Raw genomic sequence first — 25,444 nt, 5'->3', positions numbered from 1 at the left:
AAGAAAGAAGAGAGGTAGAGAGAATAGATGTAAATTAACAATTTGGTGAGAAAGAGCATTATGTTAGCAATGGCAAATAAGAAATGGAGGGTAACTGTGGATCTGGAGCTCTGCTCATAATGGTGGCCAATGACTTCTTCGGGGAAGCTCCAGGAATCACCGAGCAGAGAAAGCTTTTTCCTTGCTTGAAAAATACTAGAGGGAAAACATAATTACTTGTTGAAAAGAAAAATCTCAAAGGAGCCTTTAAAAATTCTGCATGCATAAATGGACAGAAGTGTTTTTCTGGACATTTTCTAAAATAATCACAGTGTGAGAAAAATGTTCATTGTGAACAGATTATAAAGCAGGATTTTTGAAGTGGGTGCTTGACTTCTGGAAATCAAGAAAGTTCCAGTTTCTACAGTAATTATTAAAAACATTTTCTGTGCTAACCAAAGGCCCACAAAGCAGTTTGCAAAGACAGCACCAAAAAAAAAAAAAAAGAAAGAAAGAAATATAGGAACTATTGCAAAGGTGATTTAGGGAAAAGTCTAGTAACATACCTTTCACTTTTCGTTTTATTCTCTGATCTCTCTCCCGGATTTCGTATTTGTCATCATAGTAATAGATGAATGGAGATGTTGGAAAGGTCTGGTTAAACATTCGTCTTTCTGAGCATTCCTGCAAATTGTATTTGAAATTACGATGTCATAAGGTCACACAGTTCAGATAACCATTTGGTAAGATTATGGACCACTGTAATTAAGAGATGAGCCCTGTATCACTCATAAGCACTATGGCTGCAGGATGTGGTTTGCTGGGACACTGGGAGGATCAAACACTCGACTGTGCTTACATGCTAGTCTTTCAGGCTTGGGTTTTCTTCCTTTACTTCTTTACCTATGAAATCATTCTGATCTTTTTAAGGTTTTTCTTGCCAACATTCTCCCCCAGCAGTGCCTTGTTCCTCTGTTAGAGGGTTTGTTTCATTTGAAATTATGTTTTATCAGTCCTTTGCATCTCTGTCTCTTCCAACAGCCTTCCTTCAAGTGCTTCTCCTTTTCTTCTTCTCATCACATTTACACTCTCATGTGGGGCTAAATTCTTAGACTTTTGCTCTTTTTCCTCCACACAAGTGGTTTTGGCAAGCTTATTTTAAGTCAACACCACTGCTCACAAGGGCAGTGATTCTTATAGTGGGGAGCAGGGTGGTGAGAAATGCTGGGCTGGATGAAGCACAAGCTGGAATCAAGACTGCCGGGAGAAATATCTATAACCACAGATATGCAGATCACACCATCCTTATGGCAGAAAGAGAAGAACTAAAGAGCCTCTTGATGAAAGTGGAAGAGGAGAGTGAAAAAGTTGGCTTAACTGAACTGAGGGTAGTGGTGGGTTTGCCTAGCTAGAAAGTGCTCCTACATGATTTTGAAGGAAACGTTTCTCCTCTTTGCTTCCCCTACTCATGAAAAGATCACTCCTCTCACTTGCCCCACTCTCCTTACTCTGGTCTTCTGGTGGTTGCCAGTTCCCAAATCCACATCCTTGGCCTGAGCCATGTCCCACGTAGTAGGCTTTGTTTATCCTGATCTGTGACAAAGATCCATTCAACTTGTTTCAAACCAAATAATGTCTTTCATTTGAAAAAGGCTGGTCTCTGGAACCTTTCACTTCTGTCTTCTGTGATCGTGCCTAAAATTTACCATAAACATTCAGTACTTCTTCAGTTCAGTTGCTCAGTCGTGTCCAGCTCTTTGAGATCCCATGGACTGCAGCACGCCAGGCCTCCCTGTCCATCACCAACTCCTGGAGTTTACTCAAACTCATGTCTAGTCAGTCGTTGATGCCATCCAACCATCTCATCCTCTGTTGTCCCCTTCTCTTTCCGCTTTCAATCTTTCTCAGCATCAGGGTCTTTTCAAATGAGTCAGTTCTTCACATCATGTGGCTAAAGTATTGGAGTTTCAGCTTCAACATCAGTCCTTCCAATGAATATTTAGGACTAATTTCCTTTAGGATGGGCTGGTTGGATCTCTTTGCAGTCCAAGGGACTCTCAAGAGTCTTCTCCAACACCACAGTTCAAAAGCATCAGTTCTTTGGTGCTCAGCTTTCTTTATAGTCCAACTCTCATATCCATACATGACTACTGGAAAAACCATAGCCTTGACTAGATGGACCTTTTTTGGCAAAGTAATGTCTCTGCTTTTTAATATGCTGTCTAGGTTGTCAGTACTTCTTAGCTAGGTACTAAAGAAAAGTTAATGTACAAGTAGCCCCTGCTTTTTAAAAGTTCACTTTACCCTGATTCACTTTTATGAAAGACTTTTTTTCACTAACAGAAATAACTATGGAGCTGATTTTCACCTTTATAAGGAAAGGTGAAAATGAAAATAGCCTTTAGCATCTTTTGCAGCAACCATTATACAGTGAGTAACCAGAGTAGCTTTTTCACACTGTTCGTACTGCAAGGAGATCAAACCAGTCAATTCTAAAGGAAATCAATCCTGAATATTCATTGGAAGGATTGATGCTGAAGCTGAAACTCCAATGACTGGAAAAGACCCTGATGCTGGGAAAGATTGAAGGCAGGAGGAGAAGGGGACAACAGAGGAAGAGATGGTTGGATGGCATCACCAACTTCATAAGCATAAGTTTGAGCAAGCTCTGGGAGCTGGTGATGGACATGGGGTTGCAAAGAGTTGGACACGACTGACTGAACTGAACTGACTGGGAGTAGCAAGAGTGGTGCCATCAAGCTCCCTCTTCATAAACTACATTCAGCATCTCAGCATCAAGCCACCATAGCTTTGAACTGTATCTCTGAGCATCTGTGTTTTATCTCCACTTATGTTTTGCACTCATTGGAAAGATGTATTATAAGGTAACTGCTTCTTTGCTTTATAGCTACTTTGGTTTAGGTAAGGTTTCATAGGAACACTCTACTTTAAGATAATGGAGGCTATCTGTATCTCTTAGCAAGAAAATATGTTAATTACCTGCATAGAATTTAGCTGATTTATCATAACTCTGTCATGATATACTCAAGTTGTAATTCTAAGATACTTGATCAAGCTGGCAGCCATACACTTAGAGACATAATTTGTAATTTAAAGAACTAGCAATCATTCTAAATACATACTAAAGAACAGAAAATAAAGTAATGGAAATCTATACCTAACCATGTAGCTTTATAAAATCAACATTTACCGTCAATTCAGTTCTCTTCCCACTAGGCATTAATGATAGAATTGAGATCTTCTGTGTAACTGTCCTTCCCACTTCCCATTTATCTCCTTCCCTTTCCAGAAGCCACCATGGTCTTAAAGTTGGTGTCTACCATTCTCATGCTTTAATACTTTTACTATTAATTTACTATTAATAAATATGCCAATAAACAACATTATAAGTTTGAAGTGTTCAGATTTCATAAAAATGGTAACATTCTATAAATATTTTGAAGTAGCTTTAGGTTATAATAGCTTCAAAAAATAAGTTGAGTAGCATTCTTTTGGATTATCTATCTGAATAAATGTTTGGTAAAACTTGACTACAAACCTACCTGGTTCTGATATATTTTGGTAGGAAGAACTTTGATTATTAATTCAATCTTTTTAGTGGTATTGTTTCATGTACGTTTGTTGTTCTTCAGTCATTTTGATTAGTTCATATTTTTCCATAGTTATGTATTTCATTTGAATTTTCAGATTTAACATTGAACTTTATTTTGGCCATGTGGCAAGCGGGATCTTAGTTCCCTGACTATGGACTGAACCTATGCCCCCTGCAGTAGAAGCACAGAGTTAACCACACGATGGCAAGGGAAGTCCCTAATGCTGAACTTCATGAAGTTTATACAGTATTCGCCTATAATTAAAAATTATACTGTATTTCAAGCTATTTACATTTTTCACCCATTGTTTATTTGTATCTTTTCCTTTTCTTTGAGAAGCTTTTCCAGAAGTCTGTCTCTCTTCTTTTGAAAAGAAAATGTTTTCAAAGAACCAGCTTTTGGTTTTGATGATGCTATTTAATCTTGTTTTCTATTTCAGTAATTTGGTTCATGATAATTTCCTTCTTCCAACTATCTTTAGATTTAACCTGCTGTTGAGTTTCTGATTCTTTTTGGGTATTGAAAGTTATGAGGCAAACCTACATGGTAACATAAAGAATTGCTTTTATAAATCTCTATCCACAGTGGCACCAAGTTTCCAGAATAAAGGATATCCATAAAAGATTTAGGTCTAAGATTCTGCTATAGGTTGAACATTTGTGTGTCCCCTCAACCCAATTCATGTGTCCCCTCAACCCAATTCATGTGTTGAAATCTAAACCTCAAGGTAATGGCATTAGGAGGTGGACCCTTTGGGACTGTGATTAGATCATGAGGGTGGAACTCTTATAAAAGAGATTTCCACAGAGCTCTCTATCCTCTTCTACCATGTGAGGACACAGCAAGAAAGTAAGGAAGCAGCCCTCACCAGACACTGATTCTGCACCATCATCTTGGTGAAAAATAAATTCCGGTGGTTTATAAGCCTACTCTGTCTATCGTAGCTTGTTTATAGCAGTCTGAATGGACTAAGACAGATTCTAATTGTAAAATATAAAGAGCAAATGAGAAGCCTGCCAGGCTCCTCTGTCCATGGGATTTCCCAGGCAAGAATACTGGAGTGGATTGTCCTTTCCTCCTCCAGGGGATCTTCTCAACCCAGGGACTGAACTTGTATCTCAAATGTCTCCTATACTGCAGGTGGATTCTTTACCCACAACCCAGCCTGGAAGCCTAAGAGCAAATCACAATTACAAAAAGGTACTAGTGCTCTTATACTCCCAGCACCCCATTGATCCTGCTGGAGTGTTCTTCTTATACAGTGACCACCATTTCCTATTAGTTTGCCTCATACCAAGCTGCTTATGATCATCCCTCCCTCCCCAATTAAAGAGAGAGTGGAATTAGAGAAGGGAGCAGTCACATTTACCTTAGAGTATCTTTCACATGAAGAAGCTATTTATTAACATCTGTACAGCTGAATTTCTGAAACTGAAGGGAAGGCATCCTCAGACATCTCTTAACTACCTACCTACACAGTCTCCTATTTGGATCCTGTACAGTCTAGACTGATGTGGCTATACAGAGCTTTATAGTACTACAACATTTTCCAAAGCTACATGTAAATTATATTTTGATTATCCACATCGCTGGTCCCCTCCATTAGCACAGACAATTGATAGTTGGCTGTATAATTTATCTACTATTCTGGATTAGCCACACCACTGATCTTCTTCATTAGTGTCGATAATCTAGAGTTCTTCATCTATGGCAGTGATAAGGCTGCCAAATTTGCTTTATTGAAATTAAAAATCATCTAAATCTAGATTTCAGGGATAAATTCCAAATGATTTTAATATATTTCCTATCTCCATTAACAGGAGTGACTAGCAAGCGGTATGTATTCAACTATAATTGTTTTTCCTTAATTGAACAAACATAAATGCTAAAATTATACCCTTCTGCTTTAAAAAGGTAAGCAAGCATAAATGGTACATCTATGTGATCTGTGTGGCAGTGGACTGCTTACATGAAAATGTTCACTAAACAGTATTAGCAACATCTGAGTTTTGGCAACAAGGAACACAGAGCAGAAAAAGATCTGGAGATGATAACTTTCAAAAAAATTGAAAATTCTCTAACTAGGTTTTCAGTGTGAGCTCTACAAAAGTGAAGTTATATCAGTCACACAAGTACATTCACATTGTTGTGCAACTCTCATTATTATCCACCTCCTGACATTTTCACCTTCCTAAACTGAAACTCTGTCCTCATTAAACACTAACTCCTCATTCCCCGTCCTCCATCCCCAGCACCTACACCTATAATGTAAGTCACATGGTTGTCAGTAGTACAGCAAAAATTACAACTAAGGGTCAGAATTCCACCCTAGCTTTCATATTCTATCCCTCACTCCACAGTCATACTGTCCCAATAAGGAAGGAAAGCATCATCTGTTGATGGACTCTGTCCCACGGCTTTTTCTTCTCCAGACTTTTTCTCTCTCTCCATATCGTAGAGCTCTACCCCCAAGGTCTGCACTGGTGAAATGCCATGGTCAGAACTCAAGATGTGATCTGCAATACCACTCCATCCTACTGCTCATACCTGTAGCCATTTTGGGGACTTCCTACTTTTGTATGTTTTCCACTTCCTGTCATCAGATCTGATTTGATATCAGTTTATTTTGGCTTCTAGGCTGTTAGAAGCCTATGTGGAGACTGGGAGTGTATTTCTCTGTACAGATTTTCTATATCCTGTGCCACCACCTTTCTTCCTCTTCCTCAAGATTCCCAGACTGTGAATCGATTCTTACTGCATCCCATCTCTGCAATGAGCTGTTGCTCATTCATACCTAATGAAGTAAACTTAATGAAGGTGGGAGTCTCTCTCCCACCTTACAGCAACAAGCGTCTGCTTTGACACCTCAGCATCTAGAACACAGGTTTGGCCCTTTCAGTTAGGGTTAGGAAATATGCAGGTGAGATAGGGAATCTGGGCATGTGTGGGGTGGGCAGGCTGGCTGAGCATGTGTGGGGTGGGGTGGAAGTACCCCTCTGTCCTTCCACCAGTGAGTGTTGGGGTTTGCATGTGAGTGGTAAAGATTTAACTGAACACAATACCAGGGAAAACCAGAGATAGTGGAGAACTATGTAGAAAATCTAAAATCACGATTCAGCTGGGTCAAAGTACTACCAATCCTTGAAATTCCTGAGAATTGTAAACCTATTAACTACTATATTTTGTCTGAATAATTCTATGAGCTGTATTTATTTTAGACTAACCTGCATGTATATTTAAAACAAATATAGGAACGTGCTCTGTCAGATCTATTTCTCTGGTAGGGATGGAAGAAGTAACTCAGTTGAAAACATATTTAGGTCTTACCTCAAGATATTAGTTTATATATATAAAAAAGTAAGTGTTTAGAATTATTCTTTTCAAGTTCACCTTTCAGCAACCACTCCTGAGCAACAGAATGCTTTATGTCCAAATTACCACTTAAACTTACATGTCCATAATGGCCTTCTTGCCCACAGTTGTAGCAATACACCAAGGCTGATTGTCCAGAAGGGGTCTTTGGCTTTTTGGGTGGTCCAGGTTTGGTCTGCAAAATGAATATTTGTGAAAATTTAGGGAATGTCAGAAGGAAACTAAAACCTCATACTTTCCAAAAGAACTTTTTTTAGGTAAAAGGTTCCTTAGAAACACTGCCTCCTACAATTTAGTGTGGAGAACCCATATTCAGATGGTTCTGTGTGATTAAAGTATGTAACATGATAACAATTCTTTTATTTTTAACATCAATATGTGCTTTCCTCAACCTCCTCACTTCTCAATTCCACTTGGTATTGTGCCCAATACTGTGACTGTGTCATGTATTAGGTATCTCAGATAAAGGAAAATAAAAGCCTAGTAGAATGTGACAGACATATAAACAGATGGGTTTAGTGGCTAAGTCATGTCCGATTCTTTGTGACCCCATGGACTCTAGTCTGCCAGGCTCCTCTGTCCATGGGATTCTCCAGGCAAGAATACTGGAGTGGGTTGCATTTCCTTCTCCAGGGGATCTTCCTGACCCAGGAATATAATGGCAAACAATGTAAACACAGTGATAGAAGCATATACAAAGTATCAAAGGACTGACAAAAGGGATCCATTATTGGATGGGATGAGGAACTCAGGTAAAGCTTCTCTTGAAATATAAAATTTAAATTTACTCTTAAAGAATTAGGCATATATCAAATAGAAAATTTTAGGTAGAGGGTAAAGGAGAAATTAGGATGCTTTTCAGGTTTCTAACTTGGGGGAACTAGTGAGTAGTAGTGTCAACAACTGATTGAGAAAAGGTAGGAAAACAGGGCAGAGTCAATTTAGAGGGAAAGATGATGAAGTCTGTTTTGGATGTTGAGCATCTAGGTTGAGACAGATGTCCTCCAGGAAGTTATCTGTTTTAAGATAAGGTTTAGGAAACATGTTCTGAGCTAAAGGTTAGATCTGAAAGTAAGTTACACAACTGCTGAGGCTGAAATGCCCGGAGTGTTCAGAATCACCACAGCCAGTTGAACAGCAGTGAACTGAAGATGGAACCCCTGAGCACAGCAACACAAGAGGGGCAGGCAGAAAAGCCTATGACAGACAAAGGAGGAGAGGTTAAAGAACGCAGAGCCACAGAGACAACAGTCATATACCTTAGAGTAGTTCCAAGATGGATGAACTCATCTATGATGTCAAATATAGCAGAGAGGCCTAGTGAGATTAGAACTGAGAAACACCCATGAGATTTGTCATTGTTCATTGTGAGAACTCTGGAATCTGCAGGAAGGTAGAGAGAATAGAAGGCAATGAGTGAAGAAGATGCACTCAAAGGTGGTAGAACTACAAAGAAGAGCAAGGAAATGATAACCCACAAAAGCCAGGATGGTGATTACTTCCTGTGGGGAGAGAATAGAGCACAGAGGGTTTCAGGGTAGTGGTAATTTTCTATTTTTGAACACACTGGTGTCATATGACTTGAATGGAAGTTATATAACTAAGTAGTGAACACATATGTTTGATGCACTTTTCAGGACATATATTACATTTCATAATAAAAAATGTCTAAAAAATGAATGGAAGTTGAAGAAATATGGAGAGTAGGTGAAAGTCGCTCAGTTGTGTCCTACTCTTTGCAACCCCATGGACTCCATGGAATTCTCCAGGCCAGAACACTGAAGTGGGTAGCCTTTCCCTTCTCCAGGAGATCTTCCCAACCCAGGGATTCAACCCAGGTCTCCCACATTAGAGGTGGATTCTTTACCAGCTAAGCCACAAGGGAAGCCCAGAGAGTAGGTATATATTGCTTTATAAAGCATATATAAGAAGGGGCAAAACAAGATCAGTCAGGACCAAGGGAGAGGATTTGGCAGAGTTTGTCACTAGAATGGAAGAGATCTGAACATGTGAGAAAGCTAGTAGAGATGGAGAAGTTGATGACACAAAGAATGGATAGAGAGAGCAAAACTCCTGAAAAGGCAGGGGCTTTAAACAGGAGAAAAAACTAATTCCCCCCATATATTTGGAGACTGGATGGATGAGAATAAACTTGAATACATTTATTTCTTGTATTCTTTACTGGGTGCCAACAAAAGAGTGCCAACTAATTGGCCTGCCAACTAATTTTGTTATTTAGTGTGCCAAATAGGTAGATTATGGATGTTTTATTTTCTTGATATATGAAAATAAACTATAGGTTATAAAAGTAACCTTCTTCAAACAACTTTACTTTTAGCTCCTGTTTCCTAAAATGAAAAACTGGAGGATAACAGTAACCTGAGAGATGCTTTCTACTGAAAATACAAAACAGAATTTACAACTTCAGCTATTACAAATTGGGATATAATAAAAAACACAACCAACAAATACATCCTTCAATGAAAAATGGGGGTCATGAATTAAGACTAGCAAAAAGCCATTAAATACAGTTTTAACAGGTGTGCACAGAGGCATGTACCACTCATGCTCAGTGGCTTACAAATCTGTTCAGGTAGCAGAGTGCTAGGAAGACATGAAGTTAGTAAGGAGAAATAATTTTTCCATCTAAAAGATATTATTTGATGTGACATAAAATTTGCAACCATAAGCACATAATGGTTTAAGAGAAAGAAATAAAACCCAAAGAGATGGTACCATGGATGTGAAGGCAAAATGGTGAAGTTGTCAAACAGATGAATCAAATATGACAAAAACTACAAAATCCATTAGATGTGGCAGCCAGGAAGTTGTTGGCAACGGGTGTGAGCAGTTTCATTTGAGAGGCAGAGGCACCAGCCAGATTGTAAGGGGTTTATTACAAGTAGGAAGATGTTGAAGAACAGAATATAGATGACTTTTTCAAGAAACCACATTGTGTATGAGAGAAAAGAAGGGGATGAGCAGAGCAAAATCTAAGTCCAAGGATGCCTCCATCAGTGACAATTATCAGAGTGTGAGGCACGTGGCATGAGCATCTGTATACACTTTCCTTAAACCACACCAAAGATAATTATTGAGTGCCTAATACATGCCAGATATTGCTCTAAGATTAACTAATGGACAAGAGAAAAATCAAATAAATAACCTAACTTTACACCTAACGCAACTAGAAAAAGAAGAAATGAAGCACCCCAGGGTTAGTAGAAGGAAAGAAATCATAAAAATTAGGGCAGAAATAAATGAAAAAGAAACAAAGGAGACTACAGCCAAAATCAACAAAACTGGTTCTTTGAGAAGATAAATAAAATAGACAAACCATTAGCCAGACTCATCAAGGAAAAAAGGGAGAAGAATCAAACCAACAAAATTAGAAATGAAAATGGAGAAATCAAAACAGACAACACAGAAATATAAAGGATCATAAGAGACTACTATCAGCAACTATATGACAATAAAATGGACAACTTGGAAGAAATGGACAAATTCTTAGAAAAGTATAACCTTCCAAAACTGAAATAGGAAGAAACAGAAAATCTTAACAGACCCATCACAAGCACGGAAATCAAAACTGTAATCAAAAATGTTCCAACAAACAAAAGCCCAGGACCAGATGGCTTCACAGGTGAATTCTACCAAAAATTTAGAGAAGAGCTAACACCTATCCTACTCACTCTTCCAGAAAATTGCAGAGGAAGGTAAAATCCCAGACTCATTCTATGAGGCCACCATCATCTTAATACCAAAACCAGACAAAGATGCCACACACAAAAAAAGAAAACTACATGCCAATATCACTGATGAACATAGATGCAAAAATCCTTAACAAAATTCAAGCAAACAGAATCCAACAACATATTAAAAAGATCATACAGCATGACCAAGTGGGCTTTATCCCAAGGATGCAAGGATTCTTCAATATTCGCAAATCAATCAATGTGATACACCACATTAACAAATAAAAGATAAAAACCACATGATTATCTCAATAGATGCAGAGAAAGCCTTTGACAAAATTCAACACCCATTTATGATCCAAACTCTCCAGAAAGCAGGCAGAGAAGGAACATAACTCAACATAATAAAAGCCATAAATGACAAACCCACAGCAAACATCCTCAATGGTAAAAAACTGAAAGCATTTCCCCTAAAGTCAGGAAGAAGACAAGGGTGCCCACTCTCACCACTACTATTCAACACAGTTTTGGAAGTTTTAGCCACAGCAATCAGAGAAGAAAAAGAAATAAAAGGAATCCAGATTGGAAAAGAAGAAGTAAAACTCTCACTGTTTGCAGATGACATGATCCTCTACATAGAAAACCCTAAAGACTCCACCAGAAAATTACTAGAGCTAATCAATGAATATAGTAAAGTTGCAGGATATAAAATGAATACACAGAAATCCCTTGCATTCCTATACACTAACAATGAGAAAACAGAAAAAGAATTAAAAAAAGAATCCCATTCACTATTGCGACAAAAGAATAAAATACTTAGGAATAAATCTACCTAAAGAAACAAAAGACCTATATATAGAAAACTATAAAACACTGATGAAAGACATCAAAAAGGACACAAATAGATGGAGAAATATACCATGTTCATGGATTGGAAGAATCAATAGAGTAAAAATGAGTATACTACCCAAAGCAATCTATAGACTCAATGCAATCCCTATCAAGTTACCAACAGTATTTTTCACAGAACTACAACAAATAATTTCACAATCTGTATGGAAATACAAAAACCCCTGAATAACCAAAGCAATCTTGAGAAAGATGAATGGAACTGGAGGAATCAACCTGCCTGACTTCAGATTATACTACAAAGCTACAGTCAAGACAGTATGTTACTGGCACAAAGACAAAAATATAGATCAATGGAACAAAATAGAAAGCCCAAAGATAAATCCACACACCTATGGACATCTTATCTTTGACAAAGGAGGCAAAAATATACAACAGAAAAAAGACAATCTCTTTAACAAATGGTGCTGGGAAAGCTGGTCAACCACTTGTAAAAGAATGAAACTAGAACACTTTCTAACACCACACACAGAAATAAACTCAAAATCGATTAAAGATCTAAATGTAAGACCAGAAACTATAAAACTGCTAGAGGAAAATGTAGGCAAAACACTCTCTGACATAAATCACAAGCAAGATCCTCTATGACCCACCTCCCAGAGTAATGGAAATAAAAACAAAAATAAACAAATGGGATCTAATTAAACTTAAAAGCTTTTGCACAATGAAGGAAACTACAAGCAAGGTGAAAAGACAGCCTTCAGAGTAGGAGAAAATAACAGCAAATGAAGCAACTAACAAAGAATTAATCTCAAAAATATATAAACAGCTCATGTAGCTCAATACTAGAAAAATAAATGATCCAATCAAAAAATGGGCCAAAGAACTAAACAGACATTTCTCCAAAGAAGACATATAGATGGCTAACAAACACATGAAAAAATGCTCAACATCACTTGTTATCAGAGAAATGCAAATCAAAACCACAATGAGGTACCATCTCACGCCAGTCAGAATGGCTGCTATCAAAAAGTCTACAAACAAAAATGCTGGAGAGGGTGTGGAGAAAAAAGACGCTCTTACACTTGTTGGTGGGAATCCAAACTAGTACAGCCACTATGGAGAAGACTGTGGAGATTCCTTAAAAAACTGCAAATAGAACTGCCTTATGACCCAGCAATCCCACTGCTGGGCATACATACCAAGAAAACCAGAATTGAAAGAGACACGTGCACCCCAATGTTCATCGCAGCACTGTTTATAATAGCCAGGACATGGAAACAACCTAGATGTCCATCAGCAGATGAATGGATAAGAAAGCTGTGGTACATATACACAATGGAGTATTACTCAGCCATTAAAAAGAATACATTTGAATCAATTCTAATGAGGTGGATGAAACTGGAGCCGATTATACAGAGTGAAGCAAGCCAGAAAGAAAAACACCAATACAGTATATTAATACATATATGTGGAATTTAGAAAGATGGCAATGATGACCCTATATGTGAGACAGCAAAAGAGACACAGATATAAAGAACAGACTTTTGGACTTTTGGGAGAAGGTGAGGGTGGGATGATTTGAGAGAATAGCACTGAAACATGTATATTACCATATGTGAAATAGATTACCAGTCCAAGTTCGATGCATGAAACAGGGCACTCAAGGCTGGCAGAGGGATGGGATCGGGAGGGAGGAAGGAGGGGGGTTCAGGATGGGGAACATGTGTATACCTGTGGCAGATTCATGTTGATGTATGGCAAAACCAATACGATATTGTAAAGTAATTAACCTCCAATTAAAATAAATAAATTTATATTAAAAAAAAAAAGAACAGACTTTTGGACTCTTGGGAGAAGGCGAGGGTGGGATGATTTGAGAGAATAGCACTGAAACATGTGTATTACCATATGTGAAACAGATTACCAGTCCAAGTTCGATGCATGAAACATGGCCCTCAAGGCTGGTGCACTGGGACAACTGAGAGGGATGGGATGGGAGGGAGGTGGGTTCAGGATGGAGGATACATGTACACCCGTGCTGATTCATGTCAATGTATAGCAAAAACCAGCACAATATTGTAAAGTAATTAGCCTCCAATTAAAATAAATAATTTTTTTTTAAAGAGTAGCTAATGGAGCAGTGAAAGACAAAAATTGCTACTTGCATCTCCAGTGGTGACAGATAAAACCAAGAATACACATTCATGGACAGTATCAGATAGTAATAAATGGTATACAGGCAATTAAAATGTTATGTAAATGAGTCATTGGTGGTGACTCAGAGTATGGGGGAACGCTCACTGCAAAGGTCATTTCTCACAATAACCCCACCACGTATGTGATGACTGGGGAAATAGCATTTTAGGCCTAAGGCATGGGAACAGGTAGTGCAAAGTCCTGAGGTGAGCATAAGCTTGCTATATTTGAGTATCTGAAAAATATCTGTAACTTGGAAGTGTGGTAGGTGAAGGAAAATTGGGAGAAAAGGAGGTTCTAGAGGTGAAAAGGGACCAGATCATAAATGAGGGTGAAAAGCATTGGATATAAGTGGCACGGGAAGCTAGTGTGAAGCTAATGGTAGGTACTCAACAACTAACTAGTGACTGTTAGCACAGACTATAACCAATGATAGCATAATCCATCCCCCAAATAATAAATGTTCTCTGGAAAACTTATCTATGTTTAAAAGTTTCTCTATGTCTGTGTAGATACATGACAATTTATCTCTGAGCCAAGATTTCTAGATTCATTCATGAGAAGGAAAATACTCTCACTTATATTTATTTCACTGAGTAAAGGTTCCATTGGTTCAAATCCTATGCAGAAGGATAAGGAAGTAATTATGAGCGGAGTTAATGAGAACCAAATTAGCAAGTATATCCAGACACTGGAACTTGACTTGACTGGTATGGATACAAGCAGGGACTTCCTCATATGCAGGGGCATCTGTACCCCTTGCAATACTTCTGGCTTCTCCCTGGGAGTACAGAACACAAAGAAAGTCACACTACAACACAACTATTCAGTGGTTCATTCCTGTCACTTCCTTTCAGAGTAGAGGCCACAGTGCTCTGGATCCCCTTTTCCTATGTCACCCTTTAATATTCTAAACTGGTTATTCATTATTATCTGCCTCCCTATTCCTAGAATGTGAGATGCTAAGGACAGAGATCTTCATATAGTCCACTCTGCATCCCTATGCCAAGATTCTAGAGTAAGTGTTGGCAAACCATGGCTGGCAGGCCAAATCTGGCCCACTGCCTGTTGTGTATGGCCCAAGAATGATTTTAACATTTTAAAATGGTTTAGCACTTTTAAACCACTGGGAGTGTTTAAGACTCCGTGCTTCCACTGCAGGGGACACGGGTTTGACCCCTGGATGGGGAATGAAGATCCCCCATGCTGCATGGTGCAGCCAAAAATAATAATATATTTATTAAATGCATTAATAAATAAATAATACATTTTGATGGCCTCTCAGATTTGCATACATATATCCAAACTGATCAAACTGTACACTTTAAATATGTGATGGTTACTGAAATTTAATTATACTTCAGTGAAGTTGAAAGAAAGAAAAAATTAGAAAGGAATAATATTAAATCCATTTTAGGAGAGAGGTCTGTAATAAAAAACACATTTTTAGAATAGAAAAAATAAACAGTTTAAAAATCTTTAAAAAAGAATATTTTATAAGATGTGAAAATTATACACAATTCAAAATTCAATGTCCCTAAGTCAAGTCTTATTGGAACACAGCCAGGCTGCTTTTCATGCTATACGGATAGAACTATGACAGAGACCAGTGACTGGCCTACAAAGCTAAAATATTTACTATCTGGCTCTTGACAAAAAAAAAAAAAAAAAAGTTTCCCAATATCTCACCTAGAACACAGCACAGGCTCAATAAATACCTGGTGAATGAATAGATGTTATAGCCTCCAAAATTTTAGAAAGTGACAATGAATTATGCAGCCAATAAAACTATTTAAAGTAGATATGAATACTGAAACTCTGCTACTGATTGAGGATACACAGCAAAAGCTCAATAGAATTTCTGAGTTTACTTTATTGCTTAAGTTTGAGGAAATTGTAAAGAGTGCCAATGCTGCTCTGTCTGTCTGTAGCACTCTTCCCCCAGACAAGCATGGTTAATTAAGCTCCTTTGCCTCCTTCAAGTCTTGGCTCAGATGTCATTTTCTTAGTAAGGCCCCCCTGACCGCCCTATTTAACACTGCTAGCTCCCTCCAATTGGTGTTCCCTATCCTGTTTCACTACTTTTTTTTTTTTTAAACTCCAAGGTACTCACTACATCTGACACCTGTACTGTTTACTTATTTGGTTTGCCTGTCCCCTAACTTGCAGGGATGTTGTCTGTTTTTTTGTTCAGTGTTTTACCCTCGCTCCTGGAACAGGCCTAGGTGTATAGTAGGAGTTCACTAAGTATTAATAAATTAATAATCAGATAATGCATGTGTAAGCATCCAATACATTTTAGTTATTTTTAGTAGTCTGGATACTTTGGGAAATAATATTAATTTTTTTGTGTCATTAAGGGAGAACTCATAAAATTATGCTTTGATATATTAAAAAGGCTGAAAAAATTAATACAGCTTCGTAAACTCTCATACTTCACCTTGAGGGTGAGTGAGGTACTCTGGCAGAACCAGGAAGGAATTAGTAATACAAAGAGAATAGGAATCAGTCATAGTATCAGGAACAGAGAAATCCTTCTAATCAAGATTTTGAAATCATGTTTAATGTTGACACTTATTTTGAAAGTAATCTCATTCAAAAATCTTCATATTTAGTCCCACTGTTCATTTATGCCCCTGGATGAAGTGCAAACATCTGAATGTTCATTCATCTGAATAATATCACTAGTTAAAAACTTCTATTATTATAACAAAAATAGCAACAGTATTTATATCATACTATGGAAATTCAAACTTTTGCAATAATTAATTAGTAAATGACATGACAAATGGTATCTGCTGCTATCATGTACTAGGACTTAATAGGAATGAAATCAGCCTAGATCTTACCTAATTAGAGAACATTTCTGTATTAGAAAATACAGTACTGAAAACTCAATAATGATTTCCAGTAGACAAGTTTTCATACTATGACCTAACAAAAATCTTACAGCTCTTTAAAGTGTTAGAAATAGAAATCTGTTACTCAATACTTCTGCCTTGGAGCATGTCTTTATTTTTAATTAACGGTAAAGGTCCAATTTAAAGCAGAATGTGTCAACTGATTAGCTCTAAGTTCAAAGTTCCGTCATACATGTCTGTACTGCAGACGAAAAGTTAAATGCAAGGGAATGAATGTAGTTTTTTAGAACTTTTTTTAAAGTTAAAAGATTTACCTAAAGACTGACCCACTGGATAACCAAATTAACTATTTATGAAAGCAGTTTTGTTTTTGTTTTTTTGGTTACAGACATTTAAATAATCTGTATTTGTAGGGTGATATCTTGGAGATTACTTTACCATCAATATATAGAAGTAATAACCTGGTAGATAGCATTACCTATGAAAGGTCCATCCCATCTGCTATTCTTGCTAAAAGCTTTTCATGCACCAGTAAACTCAGTAAATATCAGAAGATAAAGCATAAGCCTACCACGCCACGGATTTACTCCTAATGTCTCCTCAAAGTGCAGCCCGATGCAACGATTACAAATGATTTTCTTCTAATGTCATTTTACATAACCCTTTTTTCTGCATGAGTAGTTAGTGTGGAATGAATGAATGAATGCCATTAAAACAGTTAATCATTATCTGGGACACTGGCCTTACTCCCTTCACTACCAGGAATCTCCATGACAAAGGCCAAGAGATCAAAACGCCAGAGCTGCCTCAGTATCCTATTTCTAACAGTAATTTTTTATGCAAATGAACCTGCTGGGGATCTCCCTCTGTGACCTTGGGCTGCCCTTATCTAGACTGACTTTGATCCAATGAGGGCTTGTATCTAGTTGAAGCTCATTACTATATAGGATCTGCAATCAATTTCATTAATTAAAGGGAATTTTCTACTCCTGTGAATGCAAAATAGACTTATTTTTATAATCATACATATGCTTAAAGATTAGACTATGTTTTTATTAATCTAATTTGTTATATGAATATAGATTAAAAAGCAAATACATTAAGTGCTTGAAGTTAAATATATTCATGACCAAATGTAACACTGAGTAAAGCACTGAGCTTAGCTTCAGTCCTCCTGAACATCTGTATACACACCTCTCAAATCAATTATGCTTTTCATGCTTGAGAACTACCTTATTCTTTCAAAAATATTTCCAATTAATTTATTCTTTTAATAAACTAACAGCTCAAGCCTCCTTCCAATAATCATGTATTTTAAAATATCCAACTCAAGTAATCAAATAGGAAATGTTCCAACAATCCGAAAGCTTGCCCACATAGTCAAAGTCCACTAGTTGAAGCGACCTAATGGCATGAATTTCACATTTGGACAGAACAAAAGTTGGAATTTAAAACATACTTCTCCCCCAATTTAAAGATATTATTTTTACCACCAACTCTAAAATCAGATATAGTATTCTAAGTATTTTATTTAGGTTTTGAAAAGTAGTCAGGGAATGGATGCCTTCCCTTTCCTTTGGTGTTGTTCACAAAATAAATGCCAACAGAAAAGTAACTGGTATACATTCAAGGAAAATCACAGCTGGTGCCTAAAAGAATCAAAGAAAGACTTTAAAGTTGGGCAAATAGCTTTGCAGTGAACTGAACCAAAGCTGAGTCTGTGAAAAGGCAAAACTGCTTATCCTATAAAGGCTAGTATCTTGTTCTCTGTTTTCAGTGCTTCTCTGGAGTGGGCCCTCACACCTAGCAACCTGAACTCCAGGTCTACTCCACCCACGGTATGAACGAAACCTATTTGCATACTGTTCTGACAAATATTCATAGTATTACTTCCCTGTGAGAGATTTGGGAACAAAGTCTCTTCTCAAGCTAAAGGCTTTGAAATTATTTTAAAACAAAGCTTCCTTCATGAAGATTTTTAAGCTTTGTTTTTCCTCAGTGGAAAAAAAGAATTCAACTGTATTCCATCAGACATTGCCATTAATTTCCCTTATATCCTAAAAATTCCATTAAAAGCACCATATATAATGACATACCTGTATTTTCTGTGTGTTAAAAAAACTATGTCATGTACCCAACAGATTCCCAATCCATTGAGTAATTCCTTAATTAGGCAGATTTTTGAAACATGTATTATGTACACAACAGACCGTAACGTCTCCTTTGGAGCATTTTCTAGTCTATCGGGTGATTACATCATTAAGCCACACATGCTACGTAGAAAAAATCCTTATGAAAATTCATGAAAAAATGTACAGCACATCATTAGCATGCAGCAGACGTGTATGCTTTTGATATTTTCTCTGTTAAAAAAAAACTACATGAAGTAATTAGTCCAGGTCATGAAAACATGAGAAAGGTACCAGACACTGGTGAAAACGAAAATTGCAAAAAAAAAAAAAAAATTGCATCTCTCATGGTTAAGCGGAGAGTAATAATAGAGCAATTTGCTTTATTGGAAGATGAATTCTAAAACAGTGTTCATTTGAACTGTAGCAAATAAAGTGTGTTGCTTTATTCTGATTTGAAATTTGATTTGAAATTTCCTATGTACACATAACTTCCCCCCTACCCCTCTTTCGGATACTCTTAAGTTTTATAAGCCAATGGGTTGAAGGCGGCAAATAACCAGTGTGGCAAGACCATTAAGTATTCAAGTCCTTGAAGTACTGTATGTTTGTATACTTATATCTTTATTTTATGTAGCCTACAGTATAAGGGATTACCTGACTGTATCTTTTTCAAGTCAAAACTACACTACAGTAATAAGGACAGAGGTAAACAGTTGGTAAAACTCCCAACCAGATAATATATTCACAATGTTAAGTGTTAGGCAAAATCTAACAGACAATATATTTGAAGACTAAAATGAATGAAGCATAAGTTTTATAAGGAGCTATTAAATTTATTAATTTATGGCTTTTCCCTTTGTAAATGACATTCTAACCCTACTTGACCTCCCCCTAAAAAAACCAACAACAAAAAAGAAAACCTCAGTAAGCAGAGAACAATGAACATATGCAAGACAGTAAGGATCACAGTAATTTACCCTCTGAATGCTCCAAATCTTCATGGCTTAAAAAGCATCCCAATTTTCTCCAAAGGCAGTGGCATTTATTCACTGGGCCATAGCTAATTTTACATGGAATGCAAAAATGTTAGTTTAAGTTTAATTTACCACCCTATTTAAATATTTCCAATGTAGCTCTCAAACTGCAGAGCTATCCCTCCGTCTATTTTAATTTTAAAGTAAGTTAGCAAAGGCTTCTTTCTTAATCCCCAGAGACTACCTACATAGTGACACAAACGCACAAATTTATGACAGCAACATAAATGCTCTTCTGAAGTAATGTGCAACATTAAGTGAAATCGTTTCCTGGAAAGATATTATAGGTATCTATATTTTATTTGCCATCTTAAACATATCTGGGTCTTTATGGCCTTATTTTAAAAATGTATTTCCTTTTTATATTTCCTGGTGCAAATGGACTGCATAAATAAGCAATGTGCTATGAGGCTTCAGACCAGCCGATAAAACCTTTCAATTTTCATGCCAGCTTCTTCTTTTGTAATTCAAATCCGCCTGGAAACTGGCAGCTCTGAAAACTGAAACAAGCACTGCCACAAATACCTTGTAATGCTATCGACCTTGTCTGCCCATGCAGTGAGAAAGGGGGATGCGTATGTGTCTGCAGCCATCCAGATAACACAACTCATTTTTTTTGGGGGGTGGGGGGTGGGGTGGGGTGGGGATAACAGAAGCCAGCCCCAGACTGTGCACCAAAAGCAGTCATTACCAGTCGTGCTGGAGAATAAGTCTCTTCAAAATACACAGTGCATTTAAAAACCATATATGAGGCTGAGCCACTGCTGTCATTACCAATTTTAATTTAGCTCCTTCAGTTTGCCAGGCAGATAAACTCTTTAGTGCTGTTTTTTAATCTATTTGCCACATTTTATGTTTAAGATTATAGTAATATGGACAGGAGAAGGAATCACTTTTAGCGGAAATAAAGAAATAGATCCGCTTATCAGCGCCCATCAGAAAGTTCATTAATCAGCTGGGCTTTGTGCCCTCTAAATTGAAAGGTTAAATAATCCTCTCAGGAATATTTCTCGGCCCCTCCGCCAATTGTCCGGAGAGGAGCTGCCATTCATAGCACGAGGGATCGGTGACAGGGTATCTTACCACTGTTTGGACCCCAAACAATGATGGACAAATGGCCTGGTTTACAAAGAACCTTTTAGTACACGGATGGAAAAGGACCACAAGCTTTGATGAAGGGTGGAGGGATGAGGAGGGCGTGGAGACAGGATGTGGGGGGAAGGGAAAGAGAAGAACACATACATGTGTGAATCCATTGATTTTATGTGAATGTTTACTGGGGTAGATTATAAAACACAGAAACCACATTAATATACATCTTCCAACCACATGCAGTGCTTAACATATTCAAATCTGCCTATATATTTTGCATATAATTGCACATAAACTATCCCACTGAAAAACTGTAGAATAATAGAACCATAGCTTTATTATATTTATTAGCTAATACACAGGGGATCCAAATAAGCCCCAAGATTCTCATTTTTGTCATAACTTCACATGACTTACAACACATACTTCTTCCCCTGCTGATAGCCCACCCATGCTTATCCTACTGAAATACTCTTAGCCACCAGCCACAAAGGTAGAGAATTCCACAGCAGTAAGTACCTGCTTAAAGCGGGGGAAGTAATGCTTTTACAATATGCTCCATCTTAGCTCCTGCTTGTCCTAAAATAAAGAATATGGAATAGGAATGCTCTTTGAAAGACTATCAATCACATCCATTGAGGAAGTGTTTTAATTTTTTGTTGTCCTTTCTGCTGGACCTATATGAGAATATGGGTGGGAGTCTTCAGAACAATTGACCAAGCTCTTATAACTCAATATTTTGCTGTGAAATCAGGCTGGTTTCTGGCATCAGTCATATGAAGGCACAGGAAGCAGTTTCACCTGAAGGGCAAAAATTGATTTGCTATTTTGCTTCATTTTTTATCTGATTAACATAAACTCTCTAGCTTTGGTAGAAAGTATTATAATTGCTTATGAGAGATAACTATATTCAGATGACACTGATGTTACCACTTAAGAATTATACATTTATTAACAATGTGTTTTTTCAAAATGACACCATTTTATCTTTGTAATGGTACACATTCTATATCATCATTTTCACTAAGAGAGGGAGTAAATATGTTTGTGATCTACTCTTAAAAAGTCTTTACAATGATTTTTAGGCAAATCAAATTAAGAAAATAATCTGCTATATTTAATTAAAAGTTACCTATATTTCTAAAAAAGATGAACATAACTAGAAAATGAAAACTGAGATAAATAATTTTAAGAAAAGACACTGCTTATGGGGATTTCATTTCAACAGCTCTAAAGAGGAAACATTTTTAGGAGACAGACATGAAAAGGGTCATTAAGACTTGAAAATACATAATCTGAGTTCAGTGTTTTATTTCTACAGGAGTGAGTCATCTGTGGGATGGCTGTATTGGACATAGGCTGTTGAACATAAGCTGTGTGTTAGGTACTGTGCTAAGTACTTTACATTTATTATTTCACAGCATACTTACAACAACCCTAGAAGGCTATATACCCATTTTTCAGGTGAAGAAACTGAGGATCTCAAAAGGGAAATATTTTAACTAGGTCTGCACAGCTAGTAAGTGAAAGTTATAATTTAAACCAAAGTCTGATCCCAAAGCTGGCATTCTTTCCCCTATATTATGATTAAAACATTTCCTAGTAATTTCCTCAGAAATAAGCCTGCCCTTTCACCCCAATTTTACAGTATATTTTTCTAAAGAGTTTAATATGTGAGAAGGAATATGGTATAAAGACAAATAAATGAAATGTGAGTGATTTAAGAATGAGGGTATTAAGATTTTGTTGTATAAATATAGTTAAGGAACAATCCAAAATTTAGTTCCCTTAACTGAAAAGAAATGTGGGATAATCCACAAATACATGTAAAGGAACAATATTTATATAAAACTGGTATTTATAGACATCAATATACTACAAAATTATAAAGGTGACCTGAAAATCTATTTAAACGTTAATTCTGTATGAGTTTTGAAAAAGAGGAATTAAAATACTGGGATAGCTTTATTAACAGTTGATTTACACAATGAATCCTTTTTACAAAGCTAATATGGATTTCTGAACATTCTTAGTGAATAATTCTTGTTTTTCAAATGTGATCTAGTAGTCTATTGGTATACCAATTGAGCGGGAGATCTACTTTAATTCCAAAGATATTAAAAAAAATATTTTTGCTCAACTGTCCTCTAAACATGTAGCATTTTTCTTCATATAATAATTTAGATATTTCTAAAAAACCAGAGTTATTGGTCTCGGAGGACCACTGCTGAACTCAAAACAGCTAGAAGAAAATATCTGCAAATGTACAAAAATGTAACTCTCATGACTTTCTGGTATGTGAGGATCAAATGGCAAATGAATTCCAAGTCTAAAATCTGGGTTTATCAGCAATCCATTAACTTATAGTAATTTAAGAGATTTTGCTTTTAAAATATTAAACTTATTAGGAAGATGGCAATGATGACCCTGTATGCAGGACAGCAAAAAAGACACAGATGTGTATAGCGGACTTTTGGACTCAGAGGGAGAGGGAGAGGGTGTGATGATTTGGGAGAATGGCATTGAAACATGTATAATATCATGTAAGAATCGAAATGCCAGTCTATGTCTGATGCAGGATATGACACGCTTGGGGCTGACGCGCGGGGATGACCCAGAGAGATGTTGTGGGGAGGGGGGTTCATGTTTGGGAACGCATGTACACCTGTGGTGGATTCATGTCAATCTATGCCAAAACCAATACAGAATTGTAAAGTAAAAATTAAAAATAAATAAATAAATTAATTAAAAAAAAATATTAAACTTAATTCAACCTAAGTTTACAACTGTATCTTATATCGTAACAGAAAATATAACACTAATTGAGAGAGATTATTCATGTCAATAAGTCAAGGGGTTCTTTCAGGAGCCTTTTCCTGAAGATTAGTCAAATGACTGAACAAAACCTTTAAAAGTTATAGTTGATCATGATTGTGAATAATCGATTCCTAAATAGTTAAGACCTGTTAGGAATTACCGTAATCTACCATGTCATTCACACGCATCACTACTAAAAGGAATGCTTACTACAAATATCACTGGTCCAGTATACTTTTATTCTTGTATTGAAATGTCCAGAGAAGATCATGACAAACTCAATCACCTGGAATATATTTAAGGAATGCATGAACCACCCGTTCAAAGCACATATGAAAAATAATCACTCAAATATGCTAAAACTGTCCTACCTAATAATTCTATACTCTTAACGTGTATTTAAGATGACAAAGAATAAGCATTCAACATTTCAGATTTTTAAATTTTAATTTATTATTAAGCTAGGTATTATTGTGCCGTATTAAACTTCATGAATCTTGAAAATTCTCAGGCTCTCTGCTTACATTGGCTTTTGTCATATTTGGAACAATATTTCAAAGTGTAGAGCTTCAAAGGAAAACACAATGTAGTCTTCTTTGGGATTATATGAATGATGTATGTTTTTTAAGGAGAAGAAAGAAAATATTTTAAAAATGTTATACATGCTAAAATTATAAATACTTAGAAATTGAGATTTAATTGCAACAAAATTTAAGTATCAAGAAGAAATTGCCTAACTATAATTCCTTTGTAAGTATAAAGGTGAACACACTAAGGAAAAGAAAAAAAGAGTAGCAAAAAGCCCAAAGGCCATTTTCCATGTTTCTATAGTCTTTAGGAGAAACATTTATTAACAGATAAGAAAATATAAACCGCAACAGGTATTTCTTTAAAATTCTAAAATGGAAGTAAAACTTGAAGCCCACATAGTAAATATATGTCTTATATGTAATAGACTTTGCTCCCAGCCACTAAGGGGCATACAAACAGCACAGGGATTTTTTTTTGTCAGTTGAAGAAAGGAAGTTTATAATAGAGCTTAAGATTCAATTAGTTTATTATTAGCAACATGCACTACCTAAAAAAACCAGAAATCACAATAATGGGTGATTAGGACATTAAAGATACTTAGAAAATGACAAAAACACAGCTGTTTCCTGGACAAAATATTTATAAAGAATCTTTTCTAAATTGTGTGAATGCTGCATACTTCTCATTTCTTCTGAAACATTTAAATCTATATTAGAATTATTTTCATAAAGCACTTGATATTATTTAAATATATTAAAACAACTACTCAAAATATGCCATATTGATTCCTCATTTAAAACAAACTAATTTTTGCATTAAAATACTGGAAATCAAGTAAGTTGGGCATTCTCACTGAAGGAGATGACACCTCAATATTCCTTTGACAAAATAAAAATATGAAGGCTCTCTCATGTGCTTTAATAAATAGAAATAAACTATATTCAAATCTAAATAATTTATTCTACTCAAATTCAAAAATAAGTTTGTATATATACAATGTCTAGAGGTCTGATGAAACACTGTGAGAGTAAAAATAACATATGCATTTATAATTTACAACATTCACCTTTTTCCCCCTTCCTATTACAGAAGCTTTCGAAAATTGCTTTTTGATGATTTGGCAAATTGTATTTATTTTTAAATGAATCTCATTTATTGAGATTGATAATTCCAGGTTTCATTTGCTTTGAAATTGCATTTTCCAATTGCTTCCAATGATAAGTTCTAGCAAATGTGGTCCAACATGCTAGTGAAAAAAAATCAGTTGAC

The 25,444-nt window shown here is 36.3% G+C and overlaps 1 protein-coding gene across 2 annotated transcripts in view; it reads right to left on the bottom strand.

Moving 5' to 3' along the window:
• The window catches only part of ZCCHC7 (zinc finger CCHC-type containing 7), a 243,151-nt gene that overhangs the window by 2,862 nt on the left and 214,845 nt on the right, over positions 1-25,444 (bottom strand). For both annotated transcript variants that reach the window (XM_040223848.1, XM_040223930.1), the window contains exons 7-8: positions 7,045-7,140; positions 546-663 (exon numbers count right to left, since the gene is read on the bottom strand). In XM_040223848.1, the coding sequence (XP_040079782.1) occupies positions 546-663; positions 7,045-7,140 (214 nt within the window). The remainder of the gene's footprint in view (positions 1-545; positions 664-7,044; positions 7,141-25,444) is intronic.

This window comes from Oryx dammah, unplaced genomic scaffold (genome assembly GCF_014754425.2).
Source record: "Oryx dammah isolate SB20612 unplaced genomic scaffold, SCBI_Odam_1.1 HiC_scaffold_1, whole genome shotgun sequence".
Lineage (NCBI taxonomy): Eukaryota > Metazoa > Chordata > Mammalia > Artiodactyla > Bovidae > Oryx > Oryx dammah.
The sequence above is the reverse complement of the archived record's forward strand: the minus strand, read 5'-3'. Positions and strand labels throughout refer to the sequence as shown.